The following is a 21,707-nucleotide window of genomic DNA, read 5'->3' on the forward strand; positions in this document are numbered from 1 at the left end:
TCACCACAGTTTAAACCAAATTAATACGAATTAACTAATTCGTATCAACGAAAACGCATTTTTAAAAAGAATTGGATAATGCGAATTAGCCAATTCGAATTATGAAAAGAAGAGTATTTGAACGTGATTTGCGAATTCGATTCGCATTCAATCCGAATTAAATGTTCGTGTGAAGGAGGCATTAATATAGCACTTTTCTTTATTCTTGAACTTAAAAGCATTTTCCTGTTCTTAATTTCCCCGCATTTTGTCAATTTTTGGGACCCATTATTCTGCATTCAAGAAAACTAATCCTAACCAAGTGATCATGTGTTTTCAGTTCGCATTACCATCTCTTCGAAAGGTACAGGGATGCATTATTAACATAGCCAGTTTAGTAGCGGAACTGGGAGACTATCACGGGGTTGAATACAGTGCATCAAAGGTTTGTTACATACACTCTTTAATCATTGAATGGTGATATGTGTAAAAAAAAACTTTTAAAATGTATGTGCTTATTCTCTTCCATTGCTGGTGTCATCCTGTGTACGTGCATTAGTTGGTTGTTCATATGAAATAAGCGAGATCAGAATTGAAATTATAATATCGTGCCATGCTCTATATTTATTTTAACATGGGAAGACGTTATATTTGTAAAAACAAAATTAATACAACTCGCTAACGCTCGGTATACAGATAATGACAAAATGTAATGGCTACCAATTGTTAGAATGAGCATAGAGCATGACATGAAAGAACTGTTTCTTAAATAAACATATCTAATCACTTAGTTATTCCAAAGATCCCAATTTTATTATTTATAATATTTGAATGAATACTGTTTGGCAATTATTTGATAACGAAATAAAACAATACATGTTCTAGTATATAGTTATAATGTCATACTAATAATGACAATAGAAATACTAATAAGATGAAGAAATACATACTTTTGAGTTTATCTACACATCATTTGGTTTCTTGTGGAAGGTTGTCTCATTGCCTATCATACCACATCTTTTAAATATTCTATATTAAAATCGCCATAGATAACTGATAAAATGATATTGGAAATTAAAGAACTTCCTACACTAAACTTTTGTCTATTTTTAGGGTGGCATTATTTCAATGACAAAAGCACTTGCCGTTGACGAAGCTGAACATCGTGTTCGTGTTAATTCGTAAGTACTTTGGATTAGCTCACCTGGTCCATAGGACAACAATTTGAGCTAGGTGTAAATTGTAAAAATAAGTATGCACTTACATTTACGACCTGTTATGGAGTTAGTCACTGAAATGTTGACCTAAACTGTTTTTGCTATAAAAGCTATGATTTTGCAGGAAAATGATTTATTTAGACATAGGACTACGAAAGACGTAAACATGATTTTTCTTTGTGAGAAGCCAACAACATGTGGGCAGCCTTTGCCCTTAACCCGAATTGACGTGCGGGTACCTATTTGATATTTAATCCTTAAGTAAGACAGGGATAATTAACGTTCTTTAAACCAACGTAATGCTCAAAGTTTTGCTACATGTATGATATAATCAATGGGGGTCATTATCTGTTGAAAATATATCATTTTCCTTTTTGGATCTTTGTAGATGGTTTGAAAGCGGTACAAATAATACCCTGTTTTAATTGTAATAGTAATACCCTTTGTGCACAATGTGATTCTTCCCAACTAACACCTCACCATTGGCTGATCTCAACAGCAAAACAACTCATTAAAATGACCATCGCAAGCAAGTACTGTACCGGTATGTCAAGTGTAATTGTTTCAACATATTCATATTCTAATTTTGCAGTGTTTCTCCTGGCAATATACGTACCCCACTGCTGGATTATATGTGTTCGTTAGAATCTGACCCAGAAAAGGCGTTAAAGGATTGCGACAACACGCAGGTTTGTAAATAAATAAATAGTAAAAATCCTCATGGTTTGTTTTTTTCACTGTAGTAATTGTTGTAGACGCCGGAACGGGATTTTTTTGTCATTGCAGTCTTATATTTTTGATTATTTTGTTTACTAGTTTATCATATGCATTTGGAACATGCAACAATGTTAAAGGATTAACTTCTTTAGAAAATATAATTGTGCCAGTGAGGAATGGGACTCAGGACTTCTGACATTTCCTGTCAATTGAGCTGATAACTTATCAAAGTGCTAAATATGTAACCTAAATTTATAACACAACACATGGAGGTTGTTTCTAGATCAGCTTGGATACAGAAAGTACCTTTCAACTTCCTTCAACTTCAAAGTCCTTACTTTGGATTGCTTGCGATGGTAAGCCACAACTAAATTAAATGAGATTACATATACACGGTGAAGGCTAGTGCATTTAATGAGAAACAATAATACATTTTTATAGTCCAAAAAAGTATCGCTATTTCACTTCTCATAGAGAGCATGTATTACTCGATTTATTTCACTTGACTGGGCGGAGTTTAACCGGTTCGCTCATAATAAACCAGTCCATCTATAGATAGGTGTATTAGGATAAACTCATCAATGAAGTGTCCAGTAATTCTTTTGTAAATTCCTTTGATGACACTGATAGGTGATTAGAAATCAGTAATAATTATAACGGCAATCATCCTTATCACACACATCTTCAAATAGACTGTCCTTATGCAAATTAAAACCTAGCTCCGCCCGATCAGTTGAAATAACATTGGTAATATGTCCTAATGACAAACATCAAAACCTAAAACCTAAAATAATTTTAACCTTCTTTGAGTGGCATGCTGGAGCACCGAATAAAATGTTTTAAAAACCCCACAATTTTCTCTTAAACTTTTAAGCAAAAATAGTAACTAAATGATTGCAATTATGATATCTATAAGTTGATGTTAATTTGTTTTCTCTTATACAGATACTTGGGAATATTGGAGAAGGGCGGGATGTTGCCATGGCGTGTTTATACCTAGCAGCTGATGCTCCTTTTGTTACGGGAACAAACTTAAATGTTTCTGGTGGTGCAGAGGTTGGCTTCGGAAACAAAAGTGAACCATGTGTTTGACTGCAATATACTCTTAGAGTCATTGTACAGCACGACTTAGTATTTTTAAATTTTAATCTGTGACAGACAGTGGCAGCACTTGCTTTCCGTCGACAATTTATGTAGTTAAACTTTAAAAAATTCCCAAAACGTCTTGAATGTAAAATTTAGTATACGAAACCAGGGAGAGAGAATATCAATCCTTTTGTTGTTTATTTTGAATGATAGTACCCTCTCTTTCGAAAATAAAAAGATTCCGATCGGAACCACGTTAGCTTAACATTTTTTTAAGAAAATATTCAGGAAAAGCAATTTTATACTGAAATATACATCAGTTCTCTTTATTGACGAAAACGCTCATAAGTTTTTATTCATGATGTGATTTGCAAGTGAATAATTCCGCTTCTGAAATTCTTTTTTGAATATATCACTAAAATATGTGTTATATGACTTGAATTTGATATTTTTGAATGAGGTTAATTAACTTCTATTTGAAATATTATTGTGGTTTTCGTTTGCTTTGTTTATTGACAAAAGATGTTTCAATAAATGGAGTGTATGCATGTTTGTATTGTTTTAATTATTTGTGTTCGTTATAAGTATACAAACAAAAAGAAGTTTAATTGACAGTGAATAGTAACACAGGGGTCCTTGGTCGAGTCCTGGTGGAGACAAAGATGATTTTGTAAACGAAATAAATCAATTGCTCGACTGTTTTATTGGCGCAACTATAAAACCAATAATGGTTAGAGAGAAATTCTAACAAGGTTATGTGCGTGTGAGTCCTAATGGTATTATGACTCTTGAGATGGGGGAAGTGTTATGTGCGTGTGAGTCCTAATGTTATTATGCCTATTGAGATGGGGGAAGTGTTATGTGCGTGTGAGTCCTAATGGTATTATGACTATTGAGATGGGGGAAGTGTGAAGGAATTGCATCTCTGAGTAAATTGGTAGTGAATCGTAAGCGGTGGAGCCAATGCAGATATTCATTAGCTCAGTTGCCATACGCGCTGCCTTGTAACCAACTGAGCTTAAGAAGTTTTCGTGTAGTTACACCGCTTACGGTTGAAAATCCAAGTTAATTTAACTTATAAGATTTGTCATGAAAATCATGTAAATTTCGGCTCATTATAAATAAATCTTTGGATTTCAAGTTAAAATATTAGTAAATTAATAAAATAAAATTGAGAAAGGAAATGGGGAATGTGTCAAAGCGACAACAACCCGACCATAGATCAGACAACAACCGAAAGCTACCAATGGGTCTTTAATGTAGCGAGAAACTCCCGCACCCGGAGGCGTCCTTCAGCTGGCACATTAAAAATATGTATACTAGTTCAGTGATAATGGACGTCATACTAAACTCAAACTCAAAACCCGAATTATACACAAGAAACTAAAATGTAAAATCATGCAAGACTTACTAAGGCCAGAGGCTTCTGACTTGGGAAAAGCGGGACTAGACATGTGAATAAGATCTCAATCCTCCTCCTATTTGAAACACATTTGAAATCAATACAACTTACGATCAATTACAATGGGAAAATGTTTCGGTGTAAAAAAAAATTCTATGTAAGAATTTTAAGTGAAACTAGTCGCAGATTATCAGTGCAAGTAAATCGTTTCATTTGGTTTGTTAACTTAAACCAACCAGCATACAGATTAAACCAAATCCTTCCAGTTCGTAACGTTTTCCTGGCTGACAACTGATTGGACTACAATCACCTGGACAACTTGATACACAACCCCCTGTAACATAATAAAATGTGTTTGCAGTCATATTATCAAAAAAATACAATCAATAATTATTGCATTTTCATAACAACTTATCTTTAATACTGTTTCACTGTTTTATTTGTATGCCCCACCTGCGATAGTAGATGGGCATTATGTTTTCTGGTATGTGTGTCCGTTCGTCCGACCGTTCGTTTGTTCGTCTGTCTGTCTTTCCCGCTTCAGGTTAAAGTTTTTGGTCAAGGTAATTTTTGATGAGGTTAAAGTCCAATCGACTTCAAACTTAGTACACATGTTCCCTATGATATGATCTTTCTGATTTTATTGAGTTTTTATCCCAATGTCACGGTCAACTGAACATAGAAAATGATAGTACGAGTGGGTTATACGTGTACTAGGGATACATTCTTGTTTTCATCTATCATAAAATCTGCGGATTTCGATCAGTAAAAGGTTTTGAGTTTTATTTCATGTATTTTGATTTTTTTGGGGGTAAACAAATATTTGCCTTTTTATTTTCGTTTTTTTTCCAGACCGTCCCCCCGTTTCCCCTAAAAAAAAATGGATAAGTCATATTAGTTTTAGTCTTCTGATTTGAGGGTAGCAGCTTTCATGTGTTTCATCCTTTAATTTGTAATTAGTTTTGTCATTCTACGAATGAATATCCCTTGAATAATTGGCACGTATTAAACACGTCAAGTAGAATTGTGTTTCATTCAAAACCTTTGTATCTGTGAAGTTTTAATATTCATTTAGCAATGATATACTCTTTTTTTTTAATTTTCGTTGCAGTAAAATTTGTATACATTTTTTCGAATAATCAAATATTTGCGACCAGGTTTTTGATTAATATTTATTATCTCTTTGTCTAATATTTTCTCCTTTTTATTTGTATTGTAGTCCTGTAATATTATGTTGTCATTTCAATGTTATATTTAACTTTGCCATTAAAGTGCGAGGTTTGGCATGCCATAAAACCAGGTTCAACCCACCACTTTTATTCCCCTTTAAAAGTGTCCTGTACCAAGTCAGGAAGATGGACATTGTTATAATATTGTTCGTTTCTGTGTGTGTTGCATTTTAACGTTGAGTCGTTTGTGTTTTCTCTTATTTTTGAGATAAGACGTGGCACGGTACTTGTCTATCCCAAATTCATGTATAAATTGTTATTCTCGTGGTGTTTTGTCTGTTGCTTGGTCCGTTTCTGTGTGTGTTGCGTTTCGGTGTGTGTCGTTGTTCTCCTCTTATATTTAATGCGTTTCCCTCGGTTTTAGTTTGTTACCCCTATTTTGTTTTTTGTCCATGGATTTATGAGTTTTGAACAGCGGTATACTACTGTTGCCTTTATTTTTGATATTTTTTATTTGATTATGTATTATTGATTTCCAACCAATTGTCGTTAATAATATGTGTCCCTGTACACATTTGTTAAAGGATCTGTGATAATATAATTACTTACATGCTATAGGAACCCGGGGTTTAGAAATATGGCATTCCAAGGAATCTTACGTCCGTCAGTAAATCTCTGTAAAAATGAGGTTTCTATTTTGGTTGTATGGGGTGTATGAATAAGCAACCAAGCCACTGTATGAATGGCTACACTTAGGAGATTTGTATGCTCTCTGTGAATTTAGGAATCTCAATCAAAACTCTCTTCATGGTGCCCTGTTGCAAGGTATTTTCATCAATTTATTATTCTTTTTTGCCTTTTGTTTCCTCGCCCCTTTGAAACCGAAGAGTTTTGGTTAATGTTTTTGATATAGTATGTGCAATAAAATAATCATTACTTTTAAATCAGTTCCATATCTGGGTATAAGTTGTAATGTCTAAAATATTGAAAAGTAAAATAACAAAAATACCGAACTTCAAGAAAAATTATAAACGGAAATTTCTCTTATGATCAAATGGCAAAATCAAAGCTCAACTACATCAATATGTCAAAAAGATAGAAACACTATTTTGAAACAGACATTTCCTTACTAGAAAATAAAAAAAAAAAATTACAATAGAAACTTTTTTTTTTATAACATTGACATATATAAGGCTTTTCTACCTCAGGAATATAGGTTATCGTAGCTGTATTTGGCAAAACTGGTAGAGATTTTTGGTCCTCAATGCTCCTCCATTTCGTACTTTATTTTGTTATATTTAAACACCTGCTTGGTTTGGAGTATCCAATTCAGATGCATATGGCTATGTATTTTGTACTCCTTTAAAAAGACACTGTAACTTATTCCGACGCTTACATATTTGTTAGCGAGAGATTAATGAAACCAGATTAATGTACCAGGCTTATTATTTGATACACCATACGCGCATTTCGTCTACATAAGACTCATCAGTGACGCTCATATCAAAATAGTAAGAAAGAAACAATGTTGAAGAGCATTGAGTACCCATTTCTAAAAAGTTGTTCCAAAACGTCTCAGTTAATCAATGTTTGGGATAATAGTCTCTAGTATTTCAAATAATTCATCCTTTTGCAAACAGATAATTAAAAAAACACTACATATAATTAATATGCAGGTCAAAACCGAATTGCTGACTACTGGGCTGGTGGTAAAACAAGATATTATCCTGTCTTTGTTTTAATCTCTGCTTGTGGACAATCTGTCCCCGAGGATTCTACCAGTCCGGTAGCCTAACAGCATGAAAACTAGTAGAAAAAATAATATGAGTTTTGAACAGCGGTATACTACTGTTGCCTTTATTTACCTCCTATATATTTATTGAGATATGATTGGTTAAAGGACTTCACATGGTGACTATGTATATTTAGCATTGAGTACCCAAATTCTAAAAAGTTGTTCCAAAACGTCTCAGTTAATCAATGCCTGGGATAATACAGTCCTTAGTATTTCAAATAATTCATCCTTTTGCAAACAGATAATTAAAAAACACTACATATAATTAATATGCAGGTCAAAACCGAACTGCTGACTACTGGGCTGGTGGTAAAACAAGATATTATCCTGTCTTTGTTTTATAGTAACATTTATCTTACCTCCTATATATTTATTGAGATATGGTTGGTTAAAGGACTACACATGGGGACTATGTATATTTGATAAAGGGTGTCCAAATAAATTTCGGGTTAGCAACCATACATGGTTAGTTACCATATGGGATTAGTAAGGAGTTACTTCCCTTTCATAACAAAAAAAAAGAAATCTGAAAGGATTCAACAGACGAAGTTATTAAAAAATGTAATGAACGATCGAAATTGATTCATAAATCAAATGTAAAGCTAAAAAGATGCTATTGTGGGCATTTGTTTCCTGTATAGACAAATGAAAGTGGGATCTTAATATTAAGTAATGAAGACTTGGTCACTTCGATAGACTGCTAGTCAACATACCTCATGTTAAGATAGTCGTTAAGATAAATTCGTTATACGGTGTGCTAGTGACCATATACGATACATATGGGGGTCAATAAATTCCATATGAGGATTTGAGCTTCGCTCTCAACCATATGGAATTTACTGACCAGTATATATCGTATTAGGTCACTAGCACACTTCACTCTCACCCATGTGGAATTTACTGACCCCATATATATCGTATTAGGTCACTAACACACCATGTTACCATCAGTATTAGTCCTCTCGGAGAGGATGTATTAGATTTTGATTTGGTTCTGAACTGCTTTCATATCATAGTTCTTTAAAACATATCTCTGTTGTTTTATTGCACAACTTCCAGAAACCATTTCAACATTTTATAGATGTCTTCAAACCATTTAAGTGTCTTATCCAGATTGGTAAATATATTTTTTATGTAATTGGATGTTCAATTCAAATAAAAGAAATAAATAACTATATATATTTTGATTAGTGAGGTCCTATACAAAGAATACATTACAGGAGTACACTGAGGAAGAGGTGAAATATTAAATCTGCAGAAAAATATGGCTTTTATCAATATTCAATAAACTGTTGGCGCCGCCAGAAAAGCATTTCTATGTCCCTCTTTCTGCAACTTTTGGCAAATGCTAGTTTAACCCGACAAATTTTTATACATGGACTATTGCAAGTCTTGTTATCATAACCAAGTGTTGTTACTTGTTGCTTGAATTGTATTTGCTAATACATTCATTTTTGGAGGGTTTGATGTAAAAAGTAAAATCACACAAATACTAAACTCGAAAGGAAAATTCAAAAAGTATATAAAAAATATTATCAAATAGCAAAGTCAAAAGCTCAAACACATCAAACAAATAGAAAACATTAATCTTATTTCTGACTTCGTACAGGGATTTCCATATGTAGAAAAAGATAAGATTAACTAAACTGTAACTTGTATAAAAGTTGGAAAGAATAATTTATTGCTTTGGTATGTTGTACTTATCAATTATTTGATACTCCTTTTATTCTTTTTCATGCATATTTTATTATTGACATATACTTCCAATGACTCCCTTTATTGATAACTCTTAAAAATACATAACAGACAAATGGAATTTCAGAGATTAAAAGAAATACAACATAGTTATGTTGTATACTATTTCTTTAAATAAATTTATATTAAAAAAGGGTGATCTACTTAACATAGTCCATCAAAGTTTATGAGATAGTCACCCCCAGTTTTGAATGATTTTGTCAGCCACAAAGTTTCCTTTTTGGACTAGTTTTTCCAGGCAGAAGCACTGCTAAATACATTGGTGTATCTGCTCCTGTAAAAACGAAATAGAAGCATATAAATGCAATAAGTGATGATTTGCATATTAATCGTAAATATTTTAATCTGCGTTCTATTCTCCTGTCCTAGGGTCAAAATTTAATTTTATTAAATTCGTTCAACAAATAAAGTATCCTCAGCACAACTAAAATGGCGTTCAAATTTTAATTACAGTAACTTTTAAAAACGAAAACATTAATAGTAGTAAGCATTTTGAAATTGAACAAGAAACAGCAGCAAACCTTGTTTTTTTCTTGTATTTGTAGAGATATTTCTATAAATTTTCCATAAATTGACATGGATATAACCTGATTTTGTAGGAAAGAGATTAATGGAGTACGAAATGAAATAAGACAAAGAATCAAGTTATATTAAGCAACCAAAATTCAATGTCTGTGAGCTTGTTTGTGTGATATAAGCATTCATAACGTTTGTGGCAATATTAGTATAATGGGTGCTCTTTTTGTTTTACAATACAAACTATCGAATATAGATGTTTTTTTACGGTAATTTTATTGAGAGGAACTAACCATAAATAGTGGTAGTATATTTAACAAGTTAAATAAAATATATATTGAGAAGAATAAACACTTGCTTCATCACTGTTGTGCATATCCGAAAACCCAGATTCTGCGCATCAAATATGCCCAGTATGGTATGTTACCTTCAATGTTACTTAGCATATATTAAGATCCATATACTCATTGACAGTTTCGAAACATCATATCAGCAACGTTGTCGTAAGGGGAATTTGAAATGTAGATCTCTTGACAATTATTAATGTTTATTATAGAGAAAAAAAAAGATATGAGAACAGATCAAAAAACGTTTTCTTATCTAAATGATATTTTTCAATGTTTTTTTATTATTCCATAAATACACAAACATTGTATTAGTAAAGGTTATAAGTGAACTATGAATTTATTTTTAATCCTAGCAATTTGCTCCATGAATATGTTTTGTGAATAGCCAAATGCTGTTGTTATTTCACCTTTTGATACGACCCCTCTGTCTCAATTTTACCTGTAGTCTTACTGGCCTGAAGTTATTGAAAATGTCAATAATAAAGACCAATCAACATTCTATAGACATTTTGATGAATTAGCTAGTTTTTAAATGCATAGTTTATTAAACGGAATATTAGCCTTGGGTTTAAATTCTAGAACATGACCTATATATATAACTTTATATAGTATATGTTGTGTAAATTTGACAACTTTAAACAGAAAACAGTATAGTTTCTCGCTCTTCCAAACATCATGACAAAAAGAGTAGCAATTGTAAGTCTTTGCATACTATTATTAGGTCTTTCCACTTTTCTTAGGTCTTTCCACTTTTCTGTGGAAAGACCTATTGTTTTTCTTGTGATTATTTTTTTTTTTTTTTTTTTCTTCCGCCTAATTTTGTTCTTGCGATAAACATTTGTTTCGCAATATGTCGCTTAGATATTTTGTATATGATATCGAACCGTTTATGCGCTTTTGAAATTTACCCTGCGTAAACGAATACTTTTCTTTGTAGGAGTTATCTCCCCAAACACTGTTTTCCTTGTTAGCGCATCTCCTTCGCAACCGTAAAAGATTATGACAAATTTATTTTAAAAAATTGCTCGTTATATCCTTCGCATGATTTGTCCTATTTTGACCGAAGCGATATGACCGCTCCATATGAGAGTTATTTCCCCTTATGCATCTGACATAAGTGATATGAATTTCTATCTTATAAACCATAAGTGATAGAGACATAGGATCTTTTGATTTGAGGTCCTTGGTCCCAAAAAATGAAAATTAGGTCAAGGTCAAAGGTCAAGGTCATATTCTAATATTTGAATTTGGCTTTTTTTCACATATATCCAAAGACTGTATAAGATATCAACAAATTATTTTTACTAAATTGTTAGTTGCGACATGTCGTAAGATGTAAATTTTGATTGCAAGCGTACGTTGAATGTAAAAGGGAGTTTTCTCCCCTCTTGTATTTAAAAATACGCGTTTGGTGATATAACTCATTAACTAAATATAATTAAGACCTATGGTCTTTTGATTTGAGGTCCTTGGTTGATGACCTTGAAATTGATCTCAAGGTCATAGCTTAATTTGACGTTATAGATTTTGACCTTTGCTTTTATTCTATATGTATACATGATAAAGATAAACAACTTTTAGGAAAAGGTATCAAACCATTTAACCTTGAAAAAACAACCGGAAGTGACCCTTTGTAAACCGGAAGTAGCTATTTTTTGTACTTTATTAATATAAAAGTATATAGAACCAGATATTTTTGGAGTCAGTGTCAAGTAAATATTCAAATATAATCGGAGGTAACATTTTTCAAACCGGAAGTAACAAATTATCTCCCTTATTTACAAAAAATGTATGGAAACAATATATTTTGGAATCAGCTTACTAGGAGCTATCATTTGACGATTGAAATGACATTTTAAACTTAGTTTCACAACTTTTCATATCAAAATACATTGTTTTGATGGAAAGACCTTCAATTGTTCTCTGAACAATTGGTTTTTAATTATTGTTATTTTTTTTATTATTATTTATATTATGTAAATGGGGGTTATAGTTACGGCTCATCTACTATTTACTTCAGTGGTGTGAATTCATTTGATATGCAATGTTTTATTGGCATTAAGTACTTCCATATTATACAAGGTACAAAACTAATATTAGATCTAACTAATTTTGTTGAAATCTTGCGATGTAAATTTTCTGAACAATTTTGGAGCAGAAACATAAGTGTGGACTTTTTTAAGAGTTGTTGTTGTTGCCTTTCTGACTACAATATTGAGAAGTACTGTTTTCTACAGTTCGAAATAAAATCACAATTTATCAGCTAAAAAGATTTACAAAAAAATCACCTTGGACGAAATTGTCAGATAATTTTCAAAAGCAGAAATATGCTACATATAATTTTTTATAGAAGTTATTCGGGCCTTAGCCATTTAACGACAACCATTTCAATTTATAGAATAGTAACTTTTCGGACAAGTAAAGTTCCAATTGACCAACTAATTTTAGAGGTCGAGTAGTCTTTTTAATGATAATGAACGACTAAAAATGACAAGAGATGTCAATGTCTCAAATTGGCACGCTAGTATAAAACTTCAATGATAATAGGTTAGCTAAAATATTTTAACTTTTTATAGTCAGCATTTTATTTCTATATAATTTAGCTGCGAAAGATAAATAACTGTAATTGGCTAGAAGAAAGATAATGTATCAATGAGTTGTTCTGTCTTCAACCACATATGGGACCGTCAGACTAAACTGTGTAACATCAAAGTTTATTTATGTCCAAATAGGTGACCGGAGCCAACAAAGGGATAGGTTATGCTGTAGTTCAGGCGTTATGTAAACAGTTTGATGGTGATGTTCTCCTTACAGGTAAGCAATCACAATTTGATCAGTTAAGGGTCGGTAAAATTCAGTGAACTCGCAACGCAACGACAAGTAAGCAATCACAATTTTAATCAGTTTAGGGTCTGTAAAATTCAATGAACACGCAACGCAACGACAAGTTAGCAAGCACAATTTGATCAATTAAGGGTCGATAAAATGCAATGAACACGCAACCCAACGACACAAGTTTTACTCAAAATATATAAGTAATAAATGTACACAGATGTTCCATGGATGATACAACTGCTATTATAGAAATAAGAAGATTTGGTATGATTCCCAATGAGTTTACTCTTCACAAGTGACCAAAGCACATAAAATTAACAACTATTATATTAAGTCACCGTACGGCCGTCAATAATGATTAAAACCCATACCATACCGCATAGTCAGCTTAACAGTAATGTTCTTGAAATGACATATAAAACAATTCATTATTTAGTGGATTTTTACAAAATATATGTACAAAGTTACTGGTGTTCTATATTTGTGACAAATGTAACCTGGCTGATTCAAAAATGAAGAACAGCAACAACCCATTGACTTTATATGTTTATTGAATTTATGGCTTATTACTAATACTGCAATAAAAAAAATGCAAATAAAAAGTATCACATTCGAAAAGAACAAAATTGAAATTAAGATTCGTCAGGTATAAACTTTTTTTAAAGGTAGAATTCTACATAATTTTTTGTTATTCTTTTAAGATATATGCTACCATTAACATGTCATTTTTTTATATATATTTTTTCTGTCTATTCTGAGGCATCGCAATATTAAAGTTTTCAAAATGATAAACTGTGTGGCATTAGATTGGTGTAAAAACTGTCCACATTTTTGTAGGACGAAGTGAAGAGAGATGTAAGGCTGCTGTTGCAGAGCTAAAGAAGCAAGGAATGTCACCTAAATATCACCAATTAGACCTTGATGATCAAACTTCCATTAACAAGCTGAGGGACTTTGTCAAGGAACAATATGGTGGAATTGATGTTCTTGTAAACAATGCTGGTATTGCATTCAAGGTAAAGAAATTGTATATTTTGTTTTTATCACTAAAAAACAGGTATGCAATTTAGTTGTAAGAACAATATATATAAGAGTGTCTGGAAGGGGGTCCTTTACTTTTATATTCTTTACTTGATATGCCCATTTTATCTCCGTTCTTTATATTTTAGCAACTGACTATTCGTTATTCTTTTTTTCTATAGTTTAAATATTTTTATGCCCCACCAACGATAGTAGGGGGGCGACGATAGTAGAGGGGCATTATGTTTTCTGGTCTGTACGTCCGTTCGTCCGTCCGTCTGTCTGTCTGTCTGTCTGTCTGTCTGTCTGTATGTATGTATGTCTGCCTGTTCTGTTTGTCTGTCTGTCTGTCTGTCTGTCTGTCTGTCTGTCTGTCTGTCCGTTCGTTTGTCCTGCTTCAGGTTAAAGTTTTTGGTCAATGTAGTTTTTGATGAAGTTGCAGTCCAATCAACTTGAAACTTAGTACACATGTTACCCATGATATGATCTTTCTAATTTTAATGCCAAATTAAAGTTTTGATCCTAATTTCACGGTCAACTGAACATGGAAAATGACAGTGCAAGTGGGGCATCCGCGTACTATGGACACATTCTTGTTCAATGTTCATTCTATTTTCTTTTCTTTTTTACTTTCCTTCATTTTGCACGTTTTGCCTATTATTATTCATTCTGAAAACCAAATCCCATATTACACCAAGAAATCAAACACCTACAGTCTTGCATAACAAGGAGTTCAACTTTTATTAACCAAAAAAAAAAATCCTGAATCAATAATTTTAAACAAGTAATCATGTAATTTTATTTACAAAAAATGTATTGTAAAATAAGAAAATCTTAAATATATAGACATTTAGATAATAATTTAATTTGGAGGTGGGGTGCTTTAATTTACGTCCAGTGACAAATATTTGATGGAGGTTCAGGATGAGGCATTGCAAGCTTACCCGTTTTATTTTTTATATTGTAGCAATCCGCTACAGAATCATTCGGTGAACAAGCAAGAGTGTCGTGTGGTACAAACTTTACTGGTACCCTGAATGTATGTAACACACTCTTCCCTCTACTGAGACCACATGCCAGGTAAGTCGTCTTCTTATTGAGGTTGATAACTTGTTAATATTCATTCAGGTTATTTTAACATATCTCAATGATAACCCAAAATGTGCTTATAAAAGGATTTTGTTGGAAAACAATAGAAAATGACTTATTTTCTTTAAAAGGGTAAATTAATAATGTTGTGATGCACTCAACTCTTTTGATAAAACACATACTATTTATTTTTGTTGTTGATTTTGGTATTTGAATAACAAAGCGTACTCTTCTACGCAGACGGTTAAGAGAGGATGCAGGCGGTTGGAATGTGGGATATTGGGAGTAAGTGGTGACAATTCGAGATGAAAATGGGGTAAAAAATGAGATATAGGGGGGGGGGAGTGGGATCTGATAAAAGAATGAAAAATAATGGGAAGATATAGTAGATGTAAAAAATACGAATGAAAGCGTGATTTAGGAAATGAACACCCCATGTCCCCTCTTTAAAAACTCAAGCATTTTCATTTTATTTGCAGAGTATCAAATGTGTCTAGTTTCGTATCACAGATGACAATATCCAAATGTAGCAAAGAAATCCAAGAAAAGTTTACGAACCCCAGCTTAACTATGGATCAACTGAAAAGCCTTATGCAACAATTCATTGAGTAAGTAAAAAAAGTAGACTTCGTGCATAGTGGAGAAATGGAGCAGTTAAAGTGTTGGGCAACATTGATTTGAAACTTAATTGTTTCTCAAAATTTCTATAATTTGAATCTTTGATTTACAAAAAACTTTTATTATATTATTGTAAAACATTCTATTTTGATAAGATGTTCAGCAACAAAAATGCGTTAATTGCAATGATTAGCTTGATATGCCTAAGGTGGAAGGTGGAATTTAGCAAAACATTCAGAAATTTCCTAGCATATAGCTATAATAGAGCAAAACATTATAACGAAAATAGTTGCACTTATTGTTTATGTAATCAGTAAAACCCTATTTCAGTGCTGCACAAACTGGGAGTCATCAAAAACAAGGATTTGCTGACTGGTCGTATGGCATGTCTAAGGTCGGTGTAACTGTGATGAGCTTCATACAGCAGAGAGAATTGAACTCTGACCCCAGAGAGGATATTGTTGTGAATGCAGTAAGTAAATGCTATTTAACTCAACTGGTCAAGAGTGACAAGTTTAAGCTGTTCCTAATATGTTTGGTACTGTTTCTGATTCAGCAACTTTTAACATGATGAAGTTCATGTGATTTTTTTGAAAATTGAAGTTTCTTCTATTCTTTTAGCCTTAGCCTATGCAACATGATTGTAAAAAAAATAGTTACAGATCACATATTGATATAAACTACATATATTTTACTTTTGATTCGTTTATGTTTTAAAAGAATCGCTTCGGCTCAGGCAATTCGATTATTGCATAGAAAACAATGGATCCATCACACATATCAAAATAACCCCAAAAAAATACATGATTGTGAACATATCCTCCCCCCCTCCCAAAAAAAAAAAAAACCCACCCCAGTAATATAAAGTATACACGACTAAGAAAACACAAACTGTACTTAAAACACGAATTAAGCGAGCCAAATAATTCTACAAATTATATTTTCATATTTGATATTTTTCCTATTTTCAGTGTGACCCTGGATATGTTGATACTGATATGACATCACACAAAGGAACAAAAACAGTTGAACAAGGTAATTATACTTTCTCTATATACATGTATTTATCATAAGTGGCAATTTATTATGTTTATTTAAATCTGAAAACCATAATACAAAAACCCAGTTTCATCCCTACCTCTTTTAAAAACCTAACCACAAATAGTCAGGAGTCATCTAGATCCCGGGCTACACACACTCTTCATGATATTGCTATGGAGTCTTTTCAAACATTTCGATTAGAAAGAAAAAAAAATTAGACGATAGATACCAGAGTCAAACTCATAAATCGAAAATAAACTGACAACGCCATGGCTAAAAATGAAAAAGATAAATAGACAGACAATAGTCACATGACATAAGATATAAATCTAGAGAATAAGCACCACGATCCCCATTAAAAACTGGGGGTGATCTCGGGTACATGTGGCACCCGTCCTGTTTCTTATGTAATAACAAATCCGGTAAATAGTCTTAATTCGGTAGTTAACATTTTAGGCATGAATTAATCGGAAACAAGTCAAGATGTGTAATCTCCACAACATGAAAGACTAAAACAAATAGAATATTTTGACAATTATTGACTGAAGTTTGTATATCTGTCCTAACTGGGAAGATACATTTTATTAACAATAACAAATAAACGATTTTTTTTCGAAACGTAATAATTATTTTAACGCCATTTTTATTGTGGCCATGCCATTTGCCTTCAACATATTTTATAACATTTAAAAAAATGTTTGTGGCTCTGGAAATTAAAATGCCAATTACAATTATGATGAATATATGCAAATTCATAATATACAGTATTTAGATATGTTTCTAACTTTGTTTTCACAGGAGCAGATACACCCGTGTATGTAGCGATGCTTCCACCTGGAACAACAAGCCCGAAAGGGGATTTCGTGTCTGATAGAACCATTAAAAAATGGGGATGACGATTTGATAAGCTATAGTGAATTAATTCATGACAAAGATATGTTATAGTAGCAGCAGTTGAAAGTTATTTTTATGATTTTGTGATAACTGGCAGCTTCAGTTTTGAAAGGTTATTACGATCTTATTTTATATTTATATTTGACTATTTTATACATACAAAACTGCAATTTTTGTATAATGTTTTTTACAATAAAACTTTACTTTCCATTCCTTGCAATTCTATTCTAATATAAGATGAAACACCATGTAGTTTTGTGCCCTGAATATTAGAAGTCTCAAGTTTTCACAATTTCTGATGGCTCAGATCGATGTTCCTACATGCACCAACCTAGTGCGTGAGTAGGCAAGATTTATTGAGGCATGCAAGCGCCCTACCGTACAATCTAATAAAATATTGATCCCTGGTTACGTTATACTACATATACATCAATATTCTAATTAGATTGCCTACCGTATAGAGTGGGCAAACCATTATTTTCATGTTCAACCACTGTATTAATCATACTGCTAGTGGAATGCTATAGTATCTAAGAGGACCGTCAACGTGTCTGAACTGTTACAATCGATACCTGTAACTTATCCGTTAAACTTAATTAATTAAATTAATTTAGATATTATGGTTAACAAAGGTGACAACTCCTTCAGGCAAAATGACCATTGATGTATATGCCTACCCTTAATGTTAATTTTGGTCGTAAACTAAGTATCAAACACTGTGCGGTATAAATTTGCAGAATTGGCAAATATGACTTTGCTGTTTTACAAGATATCAAAAATATTTTTTGCCCAAGTGATTTTAAACATCCCTGCATGGCTTACAATTTTTGGGGTCCATAAAAGGTCTTGTCGGTCAGTCATTCGTAATAAATCGACTTCAGTGTTAAATGTATGGACGTCATCTTCAGTTTTTTGGTGGGGATATTGATTTCGTTTAATATCTGCAAGGATTGTTTTACTTTCGAGAAGCAAGGTTCTCTTGACTTTAAAAATGAGAAAACATGTTATATTATAAACATGAATATAAACCTAACAGATGAAACATTTTGAGATATTCTCTCCCCATCAATGTGACCAAAGACTTTCTATCGGGATGAGCAGGGCAGCTATATATATATTGACTTCCTTTGAAATGACACCAGTGACCAGTTTTAGAATTAAACATATAAATTGATTGTGGGTATGGCTTATTTTTATATAATTAAGAAAACCCATCTTTCGTGTAGTAGAACATGTCGTATATACCAAAGTATAATATTACTTTGAACCAAAGTCCAAAGGACGATGAAGTACAAAATTATAGGATACTGCTGGGCCTTCAACAATGAGCTAACCATATAGTGTAAAGTAAAAAAAAGTCCCGATAAAAAAGAAACCTTCATATACTAAATCCTGACTATGGACAGACAATTATAAGGAATGTGGCGGACTTAAACATGTTTGTGAGTTTTCAGACCAGCTTTAAGTACGCACAAAACACGGGAACAAAATGTTATCAATTTACCGATCACAAAACCATTCATGGCCAGTTTCACTTAAATCTAAAAATCTGTCAAATGCCGAATTAAGAAAAGTCAAGAATGCTTTATAATGCCGGAGCAAGTGACGTGGATACAAAGAGATCATATTTAAGGTCCCTCTAGAAATTAAAGTGAGCTCTATTTGGAAGGATCTAGTTTATTCTTTTAAATTTAAAGTCACTAATCAAGCTGTAACCGTAAGAGTAGACATCCACATGGGAGACAAACAAGTGGGAAATAAATAAGGCACTTCGAGTTATATTTGATTATTTGAAGCACGTAACTTTTTCAAACATGTACATATTTTTATATAGATTGTATCGTTTGTTTTTCCGTTTGAATGGTTTAACACTAGTATTTTTGGGGGCTCTTTGTAGCTTGCTGTTCGGTGTGAGCCTATGCTCCGTGTTGAAGATCGTACCTTGACCTATAATGGTTTACTTTTATAAATTGTGACTTGGATGGAGAATTGTCTCATTGGCACCTATACCACATCTTCTTATTTACATATTTTCTTTTTATCTTGAAATCAAACATTTTTGTACTAGTAGCAGTTATACGAATACATATTTGCCTTATTTGTACTTAAAAAAATTGCTGTTATCCCGCTTTTTTTTAATTTTATTTTTTTAGATATAAGCATTTAGTAATTGAACAAGATCCAGCAGCAAATCTGTTTTTCTCTTGAGTGTATTTAATTTTTGTAGAGATATTTTCTATAAATTTCGTATTAGTGACATGGATGTAACCTGACGGAGAACTAAATGAAATCAGGGAAAGAAACAAGTAACATAAAGCAACCAAAGTTCAATGTCTGTGAGCCTGTTTGTGAGCTATAACAAGTTATAGCGTTTGTGGCAATATTTAGTAATTGGTGCTCTTTATGTTTTACAATACCGTGAAACTTTCCAATAGAGATGTTTTACGGTCATTTTATTGAAAGGCACTAACCATAAATAGTGGTAGTATATTTAACAAGTTAAATAAAGTTTATATTGAGAAGAATAAACACTTGCTGCATCACTGTTGTGCATATCCGAAAACCCAGATTCTGCGCAGTAAATATACCCAGCATGGTATGTTACCTTCAATGTTACTTAATATATATTAAGATCCATATACTCATTGACAGTTTCGAAACATCATATCAGCAACGTTGTCGTAAGGGGAATTTGAAATGTAGATCTCTTGACAATTATGAATGTTTTTATAGAGAAAAAAAGATATGAGAACAGACTAAAATTTCTTATCTTAATCAAGGATTTGTATAACCAAGGATTTGTATAGTTACTAACTATACAAATCCTTGTCTTAATGATATTTTTCAATGTATTTTTTATTATATAAATACACAATCATTGTATCAGTAAAGGTTATAAGTGAACTATGAATTTTTAATCCTAGCCGTATGCCCCAGTGCACGAATCTGATCATGGGTCACATTATGTTACAGAGTATCTGAAAAATAAAAGTCATTTAATCACCAATATTATGGACTATGGATTTAGCCCAATATCCAAAGTAATTGTTTCCAAATTTATAGAGCTGTAGAAAATCTGTATCTTACTTTTATTTAATGTGAAAAATATTTTTTATGTTCATAACCAGTGTCCTTATTTGTTCAAAATACCGATACCAGGTCAACTTTAGTAGAATAATTGGTGTGTATACTGTTTACAAGAACAACCTTAACACACTATTATCCACTTTGTATTTTTTTTGGCAAACAGTAATAAATAAAATACATAAAATGTTTGGACACCGTTATGAACAGAAATATTGTTCTCAAATCTATCATTATGTTCCCTGTGTGAATAAACAAACATTGCAATCGCTTTATAGGTTAATTTATTGTATAAAACCATACCAAATTATAGCTTAAGGACTAAACAAAAACTTACATTCTGTTAATAAAACCATGATTATAGACATTTTTAAAACGTTCATAACAATATTTCAAAACTGTGTTTCCGTCGTTATCATGGTTATGAACAAAAACATTTTCCCAAAATTCAAATGAAAGTCGCAAATTGCTAGCAATTTCAACAACTCCTCTTTTAAAGACAACATAAGATTTCTTGGAAAAACAACTAATTTATCATTTATTACTCAAAATCATATAAAAATAATCAAATAATAATCGTTCATAACAACAGACACAAAAATAATGTGTCTTCAAATTATAAACAATGCTGATATCGAAAATTTAATCTTCATGCCAAAAGTTATAAATGTGTAACGTGATAAAATAAAATCAGACATCAAATGTTTTCGAATATGTTTAAAAGAAGCACCAGTAATCCATTTTATTTATTAAAAAACAGATTTACAACATTTGTTCATAACTCCAATACTGTAAGCTAGTGTTAGAGTTATGAACGGCATACTTTACTCTATTTAAAGTTTATTATACATCCTAGATTTACAATTTTGACATTAAAATATTATTTAGACTTAAAGAGGATGTTGTATTTTCGGTTTCAATGTTGAACAAGTTTCATTTCAAGTTTAAATTTTAAAATATGTCTTGTTCAAAACTATGGAAACCATGACCCTTTCCGCCAAGTCGGTATAAAAAACTGATTTTTTCCAAACTGCAAAGACTATAACACTGTTAATTACATTACATTTATTTAATAGTTACTATACTTTTATAAAAAGTTCATTTGACACTGATACTGTTCACAAGAATCTTGAAAATTCATTA

The 21,707-nt window shown here is 32.1% G+C and overlaps 2 protein-coding genes across 2 annotated transcripts in view; both read left to right on the top strand.

The window, feature by feature from the left end:
• LOC134698000 (17-beta-hydroxysteroid dehydrogenase 14-like) overlaps nt 1-3,349 on the top strand; it is a 28,256-nt gene extending 24,907 nt beyond the window's left edge. The window contains exons 4-7 of the mRNA XM_063560289.1: nt 320-424; nt 1,093-1,160; nt 1,789-1,885; nt 2,859-3,349. Coding sequence (XP_063416359.1) covers nt 320-424; nt 1,093-1,160; nt 1,789-1,885; nt 2,859-3,005 — 417 coding nt within the window. The 3' untranslated portion in view covers nt 3,006-3,349. The remainder of the gene's footprint in view (nt 1-319; nt 425-1,092; nt 1,161-1,788; nt 1,886-2,858) is intronic.
• A 7,095-nt stretch (nt 3,350-10,444) lies between these two features.
• LOC134697056 (carbonyl reductase [NADPH] 1-like) lies at nt 10,445-17,690 on the top strand. The gene is made up of 8 exons (XM_063559074.1): nt 10,445-10,679; nt 12,716-12,797; nt 13,656-13,834; nt 14,806-14,918; nt 15,407-15,535; nt 15,876-16,017; nt 16,517-16,580; nt 17,385-17,690. The coding sequence occupies exons 1-8, from the start codon at nt 10,659-10,661 to the stop codon at nt 17,480-17,482; spliced, it is 828 nt and encodes a 275-aa protein (XP_063415144.1). The 5' UTR covers nt 10,445-10,658; the 3' UTR covers nt 17,483-17,690.
• The last annotated feature ends 4,017 nt before the right edge of the window (nt 17,691-21,707 follow it).

The sequence above is a fragment of the Mytilus trossulus genome, chromosome 14 (assembly GCF_036588685.1).
Source record: "Mytilus trossulus isolate FHL-02 chromosome 14, PNRI_Mtr1.1.1.hap1, whole genome shotgun sequence".
NCBI classification, from domain to species: Eukaryota; Metazoa; Mollusca; class Bivalvia; order Mytilida; family Mytilidae; genus Mytilus; species Mytilus trossulus.

What these genes read in the sequence shown, in the direction of transcription:
- LOC134697056 (XM_063559074.1), top strand. Translation starts at nt 10,659, where the DNA reads ATGACAAAAAGAGTAGCAATT. An exon ending in ATGCTGGTATTGCATTCAAG is followed by an intron (nt 13,835 to 14,805) that starts GTAAAGAAATTG and finishes TTTATATTGTAG; the next exon opens with CAATCCGCTACAGAATCATT. An exon ending in AGGATATTGTTGTGAATGCA is followed by an intron (nt 16,018 to 16,516) that starts GTAAGTAAATGC and finishes TCCTATTTTCAG; the next exon opens with TGTGACCCTGGATATGTTGA.